Here is an 18,711-nt window from a genome sequence, read left to right as displayed (position 1 = left end):
AGTGGGTTTTGTGTTTCTCTTTTTCTTTGTGTCCTTTTGATCTAATTGTTGAGGAGGATGGTGGACCTCAACTTGAATTTCTGATTGGTTCAATTTACCTTCTAGTTGTTCAGAAACATCAGCAGACAAGATATCATATTTATTGGAAGTCGTGACTTTAATGTTTCTTATGGTAGGAGGAGAGAGGGAGGGAGGTCTCTCTCTTTTCCGATTAAAAGGTTGTGATCTGTCAGGTTTTTGCACCTTCTTCACTACGGGTTCACCAGGTAAATTGGTTTCGAGTGCAACCTCCATCAGATCAGGCAAGGACACGGCCTGTGAGAGGTTTGTACTATTGTTTAAAATCGGAGTAGTTGGCTTTTGAATAATTTTCAGATCTTTAAGTATCCGTTTTGATTTTTCTACAATTTCTGGATATAGATTTTTTATGGGACTTTCAACCTCTTTAACTACTTTCATTTGTTTCTTTATCTTAGAAGTAGAGATATAATTTTCGTCTGTGTGGTTTGGCAAGTTTTTCTTCAGAACCATTGAAAAAGGTTGCCCTGGTCTTATTTGCTTTTCAAGAGCTCTTTTACGAGCCTCTTTAAAAGTAACCCTTTCCATGGTCCTAATGGCCTGGATTTCTTTTTCAAAAATAAACTTTACACAGCTTTTAGATGTAGCTGGGTGTGCTTCCCCACAATGTATGCAATTAGGGTTTTCTATGCATACTCCATGACTACTTTTTCCACAGTTGGCACAAATAGCTGGCTTATTGTTTAGTTTTTCTTTACATTTCTGGCTTAAATGGCCATACATTTGGCAATGATAACATCGCAATGGTGACGGGATATATGGTTTTACCTTCAAAGATAGCCATCCAGCTTTTATAACATTTGGTAATCGGCATTGATCAAATGTTATAATCAGAGTAGCAAGAGGGATACGTTGTTCTCCAACTCTCTTTCTCATTCTGACTACTTTAACTACTCCTTGATTTTCCAGTTCATCCTCTATTTCTTTCTCCTCTATATCCAACAATTCTGGAGCATATATCACACCTCTACTCTGGTTGAAAGTAGGGTGCGAAACGCATTTTACGCTATGACCATTCAATGTTGTAAGTATTTTTAACCTTTCACCTTGTAATGGGGACAGTGTCTCTATCAAGAGACTTCCATTTCCCTGGGGTAAAATTTTTGGCTGCCCTCCACATAAAGTAACTATTTCCCTATTAGCTTTAAAAACATTTATACGCTCATTTCTTCGGTTTTCAAATTCCAAGATAAAAAATTTTTCATAATTCACTACTTCATAGTGACCAGGTAATACTTCTACTTTTCTATATCTTTCTGTACTGTCATCATTTTTCACTCTCTCTCTCTTCTTCTCTAGCGTTTTATTATTCACATGACGTGAATAAGGTTCTAACGTTACAATGTTAGAACCCGAGTTGGAGCTGTCTGTACCGAGGTCCATGTTTGTATTTTCCAGGTCGTCAACAGAGGTGTTGGGTTTTTTTGAAAAAGCAAGCCGGGTTATCCACCTCTTATCGGAGGATGTCAGTCCTCCTATCCCATGTGGCCCAACACGAGAAGAGGCTTCAGCGGGGACCAGTCCTCTATTAGAGAGGGGCTGCCTCTCTTAAGGTGGGCGTACACTGGTCAGTGGGGGTAGTTAGCCCCTCCCACCGTCGACTCCAATGCCTGGCGTCACCCATTACCCGCAAATATGGGTGACTTAAGACCGGATCACTGGAGCCCGACTCTTAACAGACTTGGTCTGCACCCAATGGGGTCTGCCAGAGGGTGATGGCGTCTAAATTGGCACAGGTTGAGATGGAATGCAGTCCATCCCACACTCTGCCAAATCCAAAGCAGCATCCAAAGTAAAATCGAACATGCCAAAGTCGTCAACAATATCGAGCCCAAAAGGAAGAGATGGGAGAAAAAAGAAATTATCAAAAGTAAAAGAGAAAGTGCTGACTGATTTAGTTGGATCGACAGCTGGGCACCGAGGTCCAATGGGAAGTAGTTCCCACTGTTCATTAGAGCCCAGCTGCTAATCCCTAAGCCCCCCATCCTCATCAAGGCTTCAGCTTCTGGGGGGCCGCTGGAATGGAGGACTCCGTCCTGGTCGTATCTCTTCTTCCGACGGACCATGGGTCTGCAGGCTTGCCCGTTGAGGAAAGGTGCTTCTCCCGTTCTGGACGACTCATCGACGATCTAGAGGCCGGGACGCGGCTGCCAGACCGAAGGGGCCACTCTCCCCGCTGGGCGGGTGGAGTCGGAACCTTCGCGGACTTATGCATGTCCCTTAGTGCCTGATGCGACGAGTCCCTCCGTCGGTCATACCTCCTTTCGTCGACAAAGCCTACTGGTGAGCGGGGCCTGGGACGCCATCCCGAGGTGCCTGCGACTGCTGCAACCCCCAGGAGTTGGCTACAGGGAATGAAGACTCGTATCCATTCCCCTTATGGCAAAAGACTTCTCCTGAACTTCCTCCTGGGGGACCTGGAACGTCTCCTCCCGTGGCGAGAGCGTGAATGGGGTTGCGATCGAGATCTTCTCCTGCGGGACCTATCTCATCGTCTCCTATGGTTCCTCGGGGCTCTGTCTTCTGATGAGTAAGAGTAGACCTCAACCGAGGAGCCCGAAGACCTGTAGGACCTCGTTGGAGGGGCTGAGATTTGCCGCGTTGCTGGTGGTTCTGCATGGAGTTCGGTCAGCGAAGAAGACTCCATGAAGTCCGCCGGGAACGAAGCTGAAGGCGTTAGAGGGGAGCGGGGGAGCTCTTCGCTGGGGAACCAGGTCTCAAAGTCCTCTTCTGTCCTCAGGGGCGATCTGAAGGGCGTCTTCGGAGGCGCCCACCTGAGGGCGTCTGATGGCGGCGAGTCGTCCTTCTCGGCGGCACCCTTGCTGCTGACTCACCTGAAAAACCTGCCCACGAGACTGGAGAAGAGACTGTTACCGTTTTTCCCCATATCGGATCGTCTGAAGAGACGGGACCTGCCTTCACCAGGGGTCCGTCCTCCGGATACACACCTGCCCCCCCACTTGCCTGGACCAATGGCATACTCCTTCTGGGGAAGGGCCACAGGCCGCTTCCCCCCAACAGACTTACCTCGACCCCTACTCTGGGTAGGGTAAGTCAGAGACTCCGACGGCACGCCGGGCGAAGCGAGGGGCAAAAGACACTGGACTTCCTAGGGGACCGACGAGATGCCTTCTTCTTAGTGCCGTACCGCACCCACTGCACTTCATTCCAGGACTCGCACTCTGGACACGTGGCTGTAGGGGAACACACACTGCCCCTACACGACGAACACAAGGAGTGCGGGTCAACTTCGGGCTTAGAGAGGAAAGCGCCACACGATTTCCCGGCTACAGGCCCAGGGCAACGACGAGGATGCTCCATAATGCACTAGTAATACACCACGAGACATAGGAACACAGAAGGAAAGGATAGGGAAACGCACAAAGTGACCACGTGAGACACAAAGGGTCGCACTGGGTTAAGAGAGAGCGTCGGATGTTAACGCCGACGCGACCAGAAACTTACTGGAGAGCGAGACCTGAGCAAGCATGCTCTCTGACCCCGGGTCGTCTCTGGACGCGTATCACTCCGCCAGAGATGCCCCGCATAGAAAACGGGAGTAGGGTAAACTACACAAAATTCTGGTCGGACGGGAGGAGATCCCAGATACTCCTAAGAAAGTAGTTTGAGGTAAGTACTTTGTGTTGGAACAAACAAAGATTAATAATGGCTGTTGTGTAGGCGAGGGTGACAGCGGACACGTCCGTCTAGCACCCGAGCCGATAGCAAAGTGAACCTAGCACACAGGTGTGTGAGGGGGGAGGGTAGCAAGCTACCCTCCCTACCCCCTGCTAACTAGCGGTGGGGTAGTAAACCCTCGTTAAAATTCTAATGGCTCGTCCTTTCAGCTACGCCGAAAGTAATTACCCCCCCCATATTAAATAGCGTGGTTTTTATTTCAGTTACGGAACAAAGTACATTTATAAAGCAATTTCCAGTCAAGCTACATTCAATATGGAAAAAGAACATCCATAAGAGTTAAAAATTCTTTGTTGGTGGAGTGGTTAGATTACTTTACTGTAGCCAAGTCAATTGTATGGGAAGGGCATACTTTACTAAGGATCCTCTTGTAATGACAGCTATATTTCCTCAATAATGTTGCTCAACCTTTAAATTCTAGACAACTTTTTAAGCACACAATGTCATCCCATGATTGGCATTACACTATCTCCCCTCTTCTACATGACCTCTTACTCGCACATTCTTTTCAGATGACACAGTTTCAGCAGAAATGATGCAGCAATTTGGCAGCTTAATTAAGTGACGTATCTAACATGGCTCAGGATAGTTGAGGGCATTTAACAACCCATCTTCTAAATATGTTAAGTACAATTGACTGTACTATGCGGTGATAGATCAGAGGTTTCAATGTTTGGACAGAGTTTCTTTGGTAGGGGATAAGCAAGGGAAAGAGTTAACGAGTGAGCTCTGTCACTCTCTCCCAGAGAAGGAGGGAGGCTTCAAAAGAATGTGGGTATAAAGGTGATAATGCCCTGCTATTGGAGGGTGTGTGCTCCTGTAGAAGCACTAAGGGGTGCGTGCACAGGTGAGAAGGATGAGTGTGTGTGAACAGATGATCATGATGAGTGTGTGCTCTAGTAAGAAAGCTCACACTAATATAAATGGTGAGAACAATGAGCGAGTGCGAATAGATGACTGCAATGAATGCTAACGAGTACTAACTAGATAGAGCACGCAAAAAGGTGAGTGAGTAGTCATCGTGAAAGGGAGGATCAGATGAGTGCACACTAATAGGTGAGTGAGCATGCGATGTCTCCCTTAAAGATTGGAAGATCTTAATTGTCTCTGCGTTGAGAAGGGAATGCTGAAGAGCAAGTGTGTGAACAGGCAAGGACCCGCTCAGTAAGGAGCACACAAGTTGTCATCTTCTCTTTGCCCTCACTGAAGGAAGTCACGGGGCATCCTGTAGCGTGCTGCTAAAGGAGCCCATGAGGAGAGAAATGGTATGGGTCACAAGAACACAAGTCCTATTGCTCAGTCTTTAGAACTTCTCCAACCAAAAGAAGGGCGGAGTCATTCCATCCCAACCGGCCATGTGTGATGACAGAAAGGAGCGTTCTTGGGTGTTTACTGCATTGTCCCATAGGGGAAATGGAATGCGTCACATACACGCAACTCCTATTGATTGGTCATCTAGGACTTCTTTGTTCATAGGGCAGTAAATTGGCCAGGGCACCAGCTACCCGTTGAGATACTACAGCTAGAGAGTTATGAGGCCCTTTAGCCGGCCAGACAATATTACACTGGATCCTTCTCTTTGGTTAAGTTTCATTTTCCCTTTGCCTACACATACACCGAATAGTATGGCCTATTCTTTACACATTCTCCTCTGTCCTCATACATCTAACTACACTGAGATTACCAAACAATTCTTCTTCACCCAAAGGGTTAACTACAGCAATGTAATTGTTCAGTGGCTACTTTCCTCTTGGTAGGGTAGAAGAGACTCTTTAGGTAAGGTAAGCAGCTCTTCTGGAAGGACACTCCAAAATTAAACAATTGTTCTCTAGTCTACCTACCATGGTCTTCCACTGTCTTGGGTTTGATTTCTCTTGCTTAAGGGTACACTCAGGCACACTGTTCTATCTTATTTCTCTTCCTCTTGTTTTGTTAAAGTTTTTATAGTTTATAACAGAAATATTTATTTTAAATGTTGTTAGTTTTGTTTTTCCTTGTTTCCTTTCCTCACTCAGCTACTTTCCCTATTGGAGCTCCTGGGCTTACAGCATCCTGCTTTCCAACTGGGGTTGTAGCTTCGCAAGTACAGTAATCATAATAATAAGGGGGAAAAGAAGGGTGAAGTCCTTCCATCCCGACCAACAGTGAGTGAAGAGACGAAAGTGAGGGGGAAGTAAAAGTTCTCTCAGTGTGGCTTCCAGGTTGACAGCGATGACACTATAAGGAAAGAAATCCTAGGAAAGAGACAGCATCCCCAGGTGATTTATCCTTAGTGCCTTTCTGGAAACAAGACAATGTTGACGAGAAGATAGGCAGCACCCAACCCCTGCAACCCTGCGGTAGCAAACATTCCTTCCTATTCATGAGGGAATAAACAGTAACATGAATACCTACAAATATCCCTCCCTCACAACAAACTGTCAAAAAACTTCTAAAATAAAACACAAAGATCAAGAGATAGTTGATAGCCCAGGGAGTATGTCTGTACTCTAAGGCAGCTGAAAAAGTGAAGAGCTCAGTGGCCTGTCAGGTGGATGGGGCTACCAGACCACCCAGCAGTAACTACCGTATCTAACTTCGCCGAAACCATACACCTATTAACCCTTTTACCCCCGGGGGATTTGGAAATTTCCAACCCTTAACCCCCAGGGGGTTATTTTTTTCCCAGCACATTTTGCAGTATATTTTTTTTAAATTGCTCTAACAGCCTTAATTTTTGTCATAGAGAGGTCAGGGTCTCATTCTTTTGGAAAATGCCTGAATTTTCTAAAGAAAATAATCAAAAAATATGAAAAACAAATTTTTATAGCATTTTTTTGCAAGGACGTACCGGTACGTCCATGGGGGTAAAGGGATGGCTTTTGTGAAACGTACCAGTACGTCCTTTGGGGGTAAAAGGGTTAAAGGACAAGGGTTTGTATTCGTGTAATAACGATTATAATTTCATCATCATACTGTATTCAATGTTTCTTCACCTGCATGTAATAACATCCCGTCCACCATCGTATAGAGAAGATTCACCATGGCGGTTGGGAAGCTCTACAACAGCAAATCCTCGACGGCCGATCAATGCCACACATCTCCCATTATGATTTAGCACTATCTTTTCGACTTCCCATACTGGTGGCTTGGATAAAGCTATAGTCTGAAAATTAAAAAAACCACATGAATAAACATTACATTTCCATGGAAGCAATTTACAACAATGAGAGTACAGTCAGCGTCAAAAGTGATGCAACAAAATTCAGTGGATTTTGTTTGAAATTCACTAACTGACAATTGCATGTGGGTCTCAAAATCTTATTTTTTTCCTACAATGAAACCTCTATCAAGCAAATTAAGCTAACATATGATGCACACATATCCTATCTATGATATATATAAGAATAATTAGAAAAAGAATATAATAGTAATTATTTTAAAGAATAGTAATCACTTCAAACTACAGAAACGGAACAATTTTGAAATTTTCGTTTAACACAGGATTACCAACATTCCCTACTGTATATATTTCAAGCAATGTGGAAACCAATATCTAATGTCATACTGCATTACCAATTATGTTAGCGAAGATGTATAAAACCATGCAAGTATAAAATATAAAAGGAGAATCTTCGTAACATGGAGTTTTTATGATAAAACAAAGTTTTATGAATACTTACCTGGCAGTTATATAAATATAGCTGATATCTCTAAAATCGGCAGAATTTTTCAAAACGAGGCAACCGCCTTGTGGTGGTTGGGAGGTAGGTGGTAACACCCGTCACAGGGTGGTCCAAGGAATCATTCCCGAGTCCAAGACTTCAGTTCATCTATGCCCGACCTGTCTCCTGAGGGGAGGTGGGTGGGCCTTCGAATATATATATAACTGCCAGGTAAGAATTCATAAAACTTTGTTTTATCATAAAAACTCCATTTTTATCAATAGTACTTACCTGGCAGTTATATATATATATAGCTGATTCACACATTTGGAGGAGGGAAACAGACAGTAAACATTGTTGGGGAAACAACAAAAGAGTTGTAGGAGATAAAAAACACCTTGATTCCTTGCCTGCTAAGGTAGCTGATTCAAAGGTACAGCCTTTAGAGTGGCTTTCCCTTAGGAGAGTTTATCCAGGAGTAAGCCTGCAATACTGCAAAAAACTCAATCGAGTCTGTCAAAGGGATAAGACCAACAACTTGACTAGACTTCAGAAACTACCTTCGCCCCATATAATAAAAACTGCAACCTTACTAAAACTAACCACCTAACCCTGCAGCATAGACATAAACTATCTATCTAGACTGAGGGAACCGCACCACAAGACGAAGTCCTCAGACTATCATAAAAACAAAAACCCTCATAGATGCATATAAACCAAGGTTGAGTGGGGTTATTAACTCCTTTGCCTAATACAGAAACCGCAGCTATGTATGGGCCCAAGGTATAGGACTTGCCAAAGTCTACTCTCACCTCTCTAAGTTAATGAGAAGCGAAGACAGAGTTGCTCCTCCAGAAAATTGCATCCATGAATAGCCTAACTAATATGTAATTCCTGATATGCCAGAGAGGTAGCAATGGCTCTCACTTCGTGAGCCCGTAATTTCAACAGGGCGAAGTGTTCCTCCTCACATAAGAGGTGGGCTTCCCTAATTTTCTCCCTCAGGAAAAAGGACAAAGCATACTTAGACGGGTTTTTGGCGGATCTTTCACTGAACACCATAACAAGTTGTATGCACAGCTCACGTTCATAGTGTGAGCCAAAAAAAAACTTTGAGGGACCTAAGTGGGCAGAGGAGTCTTTCCTTCTCTCGACCCACTAGGTTCGTGAGGTTAATGACATCAAACGTCGTAGGACAGGGTTACGAAGGGTTCAGGCTCTTTACAAGAAAGATGAACCTTAAGGCACAAACTGCCCTATCCTAATTGAAGCTCACCCTCTTCCCAATCGCCTGGACTTTGCTGACCTCTTGGCATTCGCTAGAGTCATAAGGGAGAGGGTTTTCTTCGCTACAACTCGAAGAGAGGCTAGCGAGATAGGTTCAAATTTCTTGGAGCACAGAAACTTAAACACCACATCCAGGTTTAAGAGTACCTATTACGTTGTCTGAAAAGACCCAATAAGGTCCTGCAAACCTTGATTTTGGGATAACTCTAGGCCTCTATGCCTACAGACGGCGGAGAGCATACTGCTGTATCCATTGATGGTAGATACAGCCAGCTTAGCATCCTGTCTGAGGTACAAGAAGGAGTCTGCAATCTGGCTCAGAGAGGTAGTGGATGAGGAAACTTGTGCCGCCTGCACCAAGCTCTAAAGGTCTCCCACCTAGATTGGTAGACTCTTTGTGAAGAGATCCTCCTTGCTCTGGCGATAGATTTCGTCGCTTGTGCCGAAAAGCCTCGAGATCTGACAAGCTTCTAGTCAGTCTGAAGGAAGTCAGTTGAGAGCAAGGGGGGTAAGATGATACCTCTTAAAGTGGGGCTGTTTGAGAAGACCTGGACTTGCCGAAGTCTTCTTGGGAAGTCCATCAACATGCTCATCACTTCCGAAAACCATTCCCTAGCAGGCCAGAGTGGAGCCGCTAGGATCATTAGCCCCGAATCGAGGAGAGCGAATTTCCTGAAGACCAGATTGATGATCTCGAACGGGGGCAACGCAAACATGTCCACCCCCGTCCAATCCATCAAGAAGGAGTCCACTGCTACAGCTTCCTCGTCCGGGACTAGGGAGCAGCAGTAGGGGATCCTCTTCTTCCAGTTGGAGGCAAAAAAGTCTGTTACAGGTCTGCGCCACAACATCCAGAGACTGACAGACTTGCGGGTTGAGAGACCATTCTGAGGGAAAAACAAGTCTCTTCCTGCTGAGCATGTTTGCCCCGATGTTTCTTGCCCTAGAACAAACCTCCTTTCTAGATCCAAGAAATCAGAACGAAGGCGTCCTTGATCTCGACACACGATTCGACTAGTGTCATCACGAAGTCCTAGATTCTCATATTCAAAGTCATGCCTCATGCTAGAACTTCGACGTCGAGCGTCCTGAAAGACGAGGTGCCGATCGTCCTGTAAGACGTGGTGCTGGTAGTCCTGTAAGACGTGGTGCCAAAAGTCCTGTAAGACGTGGAGCCGAGAGGTTAACAGAGCGAGATGCTAAACGTTCTAAAAGACAAGGTGCTGAGCGTCCTGGTGTCAGAAGAGACTCTTCTTGTTGACAGGAAGACCTAATTATTTGATAGGCTCAACATTATCTAAAAATCCAGATACAGGGACGCTCTGATGTCTCCAGAGAGCAGTATTCCGCTACATTAGGCAAAAGTTACGTGAACATGAGAGGGGCGGAGCTGGGACCAAAACACACTCCCGAAACTAACCCATTCTACACCCGTTCTTCCTTGTAAACAAACCTCAGATAAAGTTCGATTGCATAGCCTGCCACTTAGACTCCTCTCTAGAACTGGGAGAGAGAATCGTTGTAGCTAAAAACTAAAGGAGGTTTCCCTATAAAAGGAAAAAGTAATCCTCCTTCAGAAGAAGTACTGACCAAAGGTCTGCTCCCCTCTTCTCCAAAGATTTTGATGTCTCCATGGAGAACTTTGACTTCTGAACAAAGGCGTAAAGAGCATTTACGTCCAGGACCGGACAAAAGACTCCCTCTCCCGAAAGAGAGACATTGAAGTTGCAAAGTCGGTTAGGCAGAAAAGTCTTATCGGAGTAACTTACAAAGGAGGATTCATTAGGAAAAAGATTTTGCATCCATCCTTAGTAAAAACACGGACCAAAGGTCTGCTCCTCTCCTCTCCCAGGCTCGCCAGAAGTAGCAAAGTCTGGCTCTTACTGTTGTTAGTCATCAAAGGTTTCTGCTTTAAGAAACAAAAATTAATATATTCTTAAAGCTTCATTAATGACCACGCGAAAACTCAGAGGGTGGGGAATATGGAGCAACAGAACTTAGGATCCTCTCCTTCTGTTAACCTCAAACAATTCAACAGGAGAAAAGTGATCACAAAGTAATCCTTGACAAAGATCTTATAAGACATGGTGTCGCCCTGAAAGGACAAGGCAGCAACCGTCCTATCATCCTGAAAGACAAGGCTGCCCTCGTCCCGAAAGGCGAGGCTGCCCTCGCCCCGAAAGGCGAGGCTACACTCGCCCCGAAAGGCGAGGCTGCACTCGCCCCGAAAGGCGAAAGGCGAGGCTGCACTCGCCCCGAAAGGCGAAAGGCGAGGCTGCACTCGCCCCGAAAGGCGAAAGGCGAGGCTGCACTCGCCCCGAAAGGCGAAAGGCGAGGCTGCACTCGCCCCGAAAGGCGAAAGGCGAGGCTGCACTCGCCCCGAAAGGCGAAAGGCAAGGCTGCACTCGCCCCGAAAGGCGAAAGGCGAGGCTGCACTCGCCCCGAAAGGCGAAAGGCGAGGCTGCACTCGCCCCGAAAGGCGAGGCTGCATTCGTTCCGAACGACGAGGCTGCATTCGTCCCGAACGACGAGGCTGCATTCGCCCCGAAAGGCGAGGCTGCACTCGTCCCGAAAGGCGAGGCTGCACTCGCCCCGAAAGGCGAGGCTGCACTCGCCCCGAAAGGCGAGGCTGCACTCGCCCCGAAAGGCGAGGCTGCACTCGCCCCGAAAGGCGAGGCTGCACTCGCCCCGAAAGACGAGGCTGCATTCGCCCTGAAAGACGAGGCTGCATTATAGTCCTAAATGACGAGGCAGCATTCGCCCTGAAAGACGAGGCTGCATTCGTCCTGAAAGACGAGGCTGCATTCGTCCTGAAAGACGAGGCTGCATTCGTCCTGAAAGACGAGGCAGCATTCGCCCTGAAAGACGAGGCTGCATTCGTCCTGAAAGACGAGGCTGCATTCGTCCTGAAAGACGAGGCTGCATTCGTCCTGAAAGACGAGGCAGCATTCGCCCTGAAAGACGAGGCTGCATTCGTCCTGAAAGACGAGGCTGCATTCGTCCTGAAAGACGAGGCTGCATTCGTCCTAAAAGACGAGGCAGCATTCGCCCTGAAAGACGAGGCTGCATTCGTCCTAAAAGACGAGGCTGCATTCGTCCTGAAAGACGAGGCTGCATTCGTCCTGAAAGACGAGGCAGCATTCGCCCTGAAAGACGAGGCTGCATTCGTCCTAAAAGACGAGGCTGCATTCGTCCTGAAAGACGAGGCTGCATTCGTCCTGAAAGACGAGGCTGCATTCGTCCTGAAAGACGAGGCTGCATTCGTCCTGAAAGACGAGGCTGCATTCGTCCTGAAAGACGAGGCTGCATTCGTCCTGAAAGACGAGGCTGCATTCATCCTAAAAGACGAGGCAGCATTCGCCCTGAAAGACGAGGCTGCATTCGTCCTGAAAGACGTGGCAGTATTCCCCCTTAAAGACGAGGCTGCATTAGTCCTGAAAGACGAGGCTGTATTCGTCCTGAAAGATGAGGCAGCATTCGCCCTGAAAGACGAGGCTGCATTCGCCCTGAAAGACGAGGCTGCATTCGTCCTGAAAGACGAGGCAGCATTCGCCCTGAAAGACGAGGCTGCATTAGTCCTGAAAGACGAGGCAGCATTCGCCCTGAAAGACGAGGCAGCATTCGCCCTGAAAGACGAGGCTGCATTCGTCCTGAAAGACGAGGCAGCATTCGCCCTGAAAGACGAGGCTGCATTAGTCCTGAAAGACGAGGCAGCATTCGTCCTGAAAGACGAGGCTGCATTAGTCCTGAAAGACGAGGCTGCATTAGTCCTGAAAGACGAGGCAGCATTCGTCCTGAAAGACGAGGCTGCATTCGCCCTGAAAGACGAGGCTGCATTAGTCCTGAAAGACGAGGCAGCATTCGCCCTGAAATACGAGGCAGCATTCGCCCTGAAAGACGAGGCTGCATTCGTCCTGAAAGACGAGGCAGCATTCGTCCTGAAAGACGAGGCTGCATTCGCCCTGAAAGACGAGGCTGCATTCGTCCTGAAAGACGAGGCAGCATTCGCCCTGAAAGACGAGGCTGCATTAGTCCTGAAAGACGAGGCAGCATTCGTCCTGAAAGACGAGGCTGCATTAGTCCTGAAAGACGAGGCTGCATTAGTCCTGAAAGACGAGGCAGCATTCGTCCTGAAAGACGAGGCTGCATTCGCCCTGAAAGACGAGGCTGCATTAGTCCTGAAAGACGAGGCAGCATTCGCCCTGAAAGACGAGGCAGCATTCGCCCTGAAAGACGAGGCTGCATTCGTCCTGAAAGACGAGGCAGCATTCGTCCTGAAAGACGAGGCAGCATTCGTCCTGAAAGACGAGGCTGCATTCGCCCTGAAAGACGAGGCTGCATTAGTCCTGAAAGACGAGGCAGCATTCGTCCTGAAAGACGAGGCTGCATTCGCCCTGAAAGACGAGGCTGCATTCGTCCTGAAAGACGAGGCAGCATTCGTCCTGAAAGACGAGGCAGCATTCGTCCTGAAAGACGAGGCTGCATTCGCCCTGAAAGACGAGGCTGCATTAGTCCTGAAAGACGAGGCAGCATTCGTCCTGAAAGACGAGGCTGCATTCGCCCTGAAAGACGAGGCTTCATTCGTCCTGTCTTGAAAGACTTAGCGCCAAGCGTTAAAGCAAAATGATATTCATTATGCCGCTCGGCACGTTCGGTTCCGACCAGAGGGTTCATAAGGCCGACTGGAGCTCTGGGACAAAAACCTTGTCAATGATGGTTTGTAAGCATTGATATTATCAAGGAATATCTATGACTTAAAGTATTGCCATTAAAAACAATAGTGATGCAATGCAAAACTCTAAAAGCAGTGTAAGAATCTTAACGTTCAACGCTCTTTGCTTTCTCATGGCAAGGGCGAGCATTCTTGGGAACGTTAACAGGAATGCTCGCGAGGGCGTTTGCTCGTGAGCTACCACCTCTCGTTTCCTTTCGCCGATCGACGTTCCTTCTCCCATGGGCCGGGGAGCTTGGAAGAGGCCCAAGGCTAGGAAAACGACGTCCACTGTGCTGAAAGAATCCAATGCCTAATTTAGCACTGAAACTTGCACTATTAAACTCTTACACAAAAAACCATAATTAGTCCTGCCCGTTGTGGGTGAACTTATTCTTCTGCCACGGGCTTGAATGAGAAAGCAAAATCGTCTCTAGTACTTGCTATATAAACTGTAATAAAATATTTTTATAAAATATTAAACTGACATTTCCATAATAAAATAAACTTTCAAACATACTTACCCGGCGGTCACAAAAAGAAAAAACCACCGGGCAAGAGTTGAGATTAAAAATAGATGTTGAAGACACTTACCCGGTAGTTACATATAACCACCGGTAAAATTAAAAGTCATAAATACCTACCCGGTAGTTACATACAAAAGCCGGGAAAGTTATACGTTAAAGATTAAAATGAACAGAAAATGGAAAACAAATGTAATCCACAATTAATTCAAAGGGTTTTCAAAAACAAGCGAGTTGTAATGATAAAAAGAACAGATATAGCAATAACGTATCTATATATATAAATGTAAACAATAGGAACATATAAATGAAAATGCTACTAAAACTAGAATTCCCATATCGTTGTTGTTGGAGTATAATAGCCAACACTTTAATTCCCATATCGAAAAGAACGCTACCAAGGCATGTTGGGACTGCACCGATAGTAATGAGTAACAGAGTAAATAAACCATACGCTAGTTCTATTTAATCTATGAAATTAGATCGATGATTTAAAGAACGAATACCAAATGGACAAATCTTTCTTCAAAATTTTACTTTAAAAGTTAAAAAACTTATATAAGTGGAATTCCTCCCATTCTTTACATAAAACAAATAAAGAGAATTTGCAAGACATACATGAAGATTACGTCACACGACTGTGACGTCATAGAGTTGCCGGAACGTATTTCTGTCATCAGGATTAAAAACTTTGCACCTAAAATATAGTGCACAAACAAAACCTCTGCATACAAACTGTGAGGATCAACCGACACTTTCGGTAACCTCACCTTGCATACATCACTCGCACAAACACGAAAATTAAGTTATCACTCATGATAAACAAGGTAAATAATAATACTAAAACACGATTGCCAAATCCCTAAATCAGTGTACTTCACCAAACGAAGTCCAAAAAAGCGAAGAAGGGAAAATGATTTGAAAAACTCAATTGTGGACCGACGATGTTTTCGATCCAGCCGGCAGAGATGAACTGAAGTCTTGGACTCGGGAATGATTCCTTGGACCACTCTGTGACGGGTGTTCCACCTACCTCCCAACCACCACAAGGCGGTTGCCTCGTTTTGAAAAATTCTGCCGATTTTAGAGATATCAGCTATATATATATAACTGCCAGGTAAGTACTATTCATAAAAATTATACATAATCAACCGTGAATGGACTTAAATTCAACAGAGAAGTTGGGTGGGTTGGTAATTCTGATATTCGCTTTTATGAACTGACCATCCGGACTCTACTCCAGCTTTGGCTTCAGTTTTGACTAATGACACAAACGTAACATTACTGTATTTACCCAACTAATTAGATTTTCTAAAATTTAGATTTTTTTCTCACACCGACTGGAGTCTTATTTATATTTCATTTAATCAGATGCTAAACTTATTTGTGCTTTATCAAAAGAAATCATAATGGTTTTCGATATAGCGCTATAAAAGTAATACACAATCACATTAGGTCAATGGTCTTGCACTCAGCGGTTCCTGCTGTCACTGAACGGTGAACACTCGATATCACATAATGAGAGCCGCATATGTTTCTACAGGGAATTTCTTATTTTTTTATTTGCTTTTAATAAAGAATTTTTGGGCTCAAGCCATGGCGTCCTGATGGAAGGTTCCTGTTTGGTAGCTTCCTTGGGTATAAGACTACTAAGATATTCCCAGAGAATTTAACCACAGGTTATCACAGAATTCTAACTTCTGGAGCGAGTATCTCAAAGGTTTCCCTTTAAGACATCGTAATACAACAGGGGACACGCATGTCTGGTCGTGCCACATAGCTATCTCCACCCCGAACAGAGTTAACGCTTCGGTGTGTAAGGGCTGAGAATAGCTGGGAGCCGTTCCACAGCTAATCTCACTCGTGGCTACTACTGATACTCGAGACGTAAACAAACGGACGCCATTGCTCTAATGACGTCACGCGCGTCTTTATCCTTTGTTTAGTAGCTGCCCTACTGAGACGGATTTTCCCTTGTGTGAACTTTATCGTTTTGCATCTTCGCTATGTCGTTACCTTCAGCCTCGCCTTCTTCTGGAAAGTTGAGTACAAGGTTCCAGTATTGTTTAATTAAGCTCTGGCCGTAAAGTAAATATTATTTTGCGAAATAATTGATGTTTTGTGGCAGAGCTGTGCCTCTACCGGACCCGCCATTTTATGGCGTCGTTGTTGTTTTGCATGTCTTATTTAGTTAGCCACAACAACGCTTCCGGCCTTATATACTAATCGAATACATTAGTTTATTTAGTCTTTATAGCTAGGAACTTTTATATCGTGTTTAGACGCTTTTTATCGGTCATCGATTGACCTCATACCAGTCGGCTACTATAGCCCCCAGGCCAGGAGCCTATATACAAGTGTTCATGCATGATTTATCAGTGATCCTAGACTAAGTTATGAAGATAGTGGCATTATTATTTTACAATACTTTTGACTAGTGATGCAAATGTTTTCGCCTTCAGGGACCATATAGGGGATAGGCTAGTCAGTGATTCTTACTAGCCTAACCTAACCTTAGGACCCCTATATGCTTCCTTCATCCCCTGCCTTGGCATTCCCTCTAATTAGCCTTGATCCCTTTTCTGAGTAAAGGGATTTATTGTCTAATAGAGTATTATATCGCCTCTCAGTCCTCCCTAAAGGAATGAACCCCCTTTAGGATTGCGTCTGAGAGTGAGGTTAGGCTTGCCTACCTCTATGGCTAGGATAGTCTGCGACTTTCCTGCGATAGCGATACGTCTTCTTCCTTGCCTAGTTCAGGACTTTTAGCCCTGATCTAGGTCGGGTTAGGAAGGTTTCTCTGTTCCATGCTGAAACTGTACTCTTGCACCGTTTTAGCCGATCAGCCTAATCTTAGGTTAGGGAGTGTCCTCCCTTCCCTTTGTGGCCGCTCTGGTACAGAAACCCTTCCTGGGAAGACCCCTCTCTTCTCCCTCCCCACCTATCTCTTGTATAGCCTAGCCTATGCTTAGGTTAGTTTATACTCATCTGTCCCCTGTCCTACAACTCCTCCTTAGGGTGGATGAGTAGGGCTACCCGAGCTTCCTTGTGCAGTCCGCTCTGGTACATATACCTTCATAGTGTCCTATAAGGTTAGTTCCTAGTGTAGCTCTGCATAGGGGAGTCTCCCCCCCCCCCATCTTGGGTGTTCCCTAGTCCTCCCTTGGGCTACCTGCTCCCGGTCCCTAGTGACCCCTGCATATGGATGATAGAGCCTGTCTCTATCATGGGTACACCCCCTCAGGGAGGGGGAGGGATGTCTGGAACCCTGAAGGTACTTCCTGCATCCTTCCCCCCCTCCCCCTGTCTCTCTATCTATCCGGGTGCCGGTCTCTTGCCGCCTCTTATGCCGGCAATACCTGCCTCTTGGTGACTTCCCTACCCTTGCCGCCAGCCCCCCGTGTTCCGAGGGACTGCCGGCTGCCGCCGGCTACTACCGGCGGCTCTCCTACTCCTATCTAATCGTCCGCTTGCCGGTCGATCTCCGGAGTGCCGGCATATACTGCCGGCAACCCGATACTACCTGTACCATCCTTACCCCAGTCACCAATCCGGCATCCTCCGGCTGCCGGAGCCGCCGCTCCCTGCCGGCGTGCCGCCGTTGTGCCGGCGGCCGCCATCCTGGTATCTAACTGACTTTTGAAAATTGTCTGTTCTAATGCCAGAATCTATGCTGGAGCGAGCTCCGGCGTGCCGGCGGCTTGCCGGATACCCCGGAGGCGTCAAGAATACTTGCACCCCCTCTCTGTAGCTATCATAAGACTAAGATAGCCCTACCTGGCAAATAGATAAGCTGCTTTGCTTCTAAGATCAGTACCTAGTACTGCTCTATTAGTGATCATGCTGTCTCTTTGCATTCTTCTATTTCCAGCATGCTATGTGCATCTTAGCACGGCTGGTTGCCAGAAGCAGTTACCCTTAATGAGACCTTCTGGCTCTTATCTGGGAACCGAATGAATTCGATCCCAACCTTGTCCTTGGCTTTCCATGGAGTTCCAATATAATGGGAATCCTAAGAAACTATATCCAATGATCTCGGTCATTTGGATTATCCCAGGACCAAGCCTATGGTAACCAGCCGGGCGAGATGCATGGAGCGTGTTCTCCTTTACTGTTTCACTCTCTATGCATCACACCTTCTGTAAGTTAAAATTAATGATTAATATTAACTTAATTTAAGAGCCATTCCTATGACTCCCCCATACTCATTTTCTCTTTCTTCCACAGGAGGAGCAGATGAAGTGCGATTTCGCATACTGTGCCGTGAAACGCTCCCAGTTTTACGGACATACGGCGTGCAGGACTCACGCCCCTTGCTCAGACAAGAAAGGGGATTGGAAGTTCTGGAATCCACTGGAATGTACGGTCTGCCAGGCCTACCTAGTTGAGGCCTTCCATAACCCTCCCTCAGCGGAGGTTAGAGACATTGCTCGTGAGAAACTGCGCAAGTGGGTGCGTGGTTTTCAGAGGAATGCCACTGGACCGTACCTGGCCACTGAAGAACTGAGGTCCCTGTTGTTCCCTAAGGCCTCCCCTGATTCAGTGGTTCCAAAGGAAGCAATCCCCACTGTCCAAATTACGGTGGAACCTGATGTGGTCATGGCTCAGTCCATGCACGAGTGTCGCCTAGATTCCGAAGAGGATGAACAGATCTCTGACGTCTCGGAAGACACGGAGAAGACGCTTATGGCTCAAGGAGCCGAAGAGGACGAAGACAAGGTGGAATACACCGAGTCGGAGATTGGAGCTACTCCCTCGTCCATCCCTC

At 46.4% G+C, this 18,711-nt stretch overlaps 1 protein-coding gene across 1 annotated transcript in view; it reads right to left on the bottom strand.

Moving 5' to 3' along the window:
- Nucleotides 1–18,711, bottom strand: part of mbo (Nuclear pore complex protein Nup88) — a 122,539-nt gene that overhangs the window by 95,462 nt on the left and 8,366 nt on the right. Inside the window, exon 2 of the mRNA XM_068381986.1 lies at nt 6,753–6,922. Within this exon, the coding sequence (XP_068238087.1) occupies nt 6,753–6,922 (170 nt within the window). The remainder of the gene's footprint in view (nt 1–6,752; nt 6,923–18,711) is intronic.

Source organism: Palaemon carinicauda, chromosome 10 (genome assembly GCF_036898095.1).
Source record: "Palaemon carinicauda isolate YSFRI2023 chromosome 10, ASM3689809v2, whole genome shotgun sequence".
In the NCBI taxonomy this organism is placed as follows: Eukaryota; Metazoa; Arthropoda; class Malacostraca; order Decapoda; family Palaemonidae; genus Palaemon; species Palaemon carinicauda.
The sequence above is the reverse complement of the archived record's forward strand: the minus strand, read 5'-3'. Positions and strand labels throughout refer to the sequence as shown.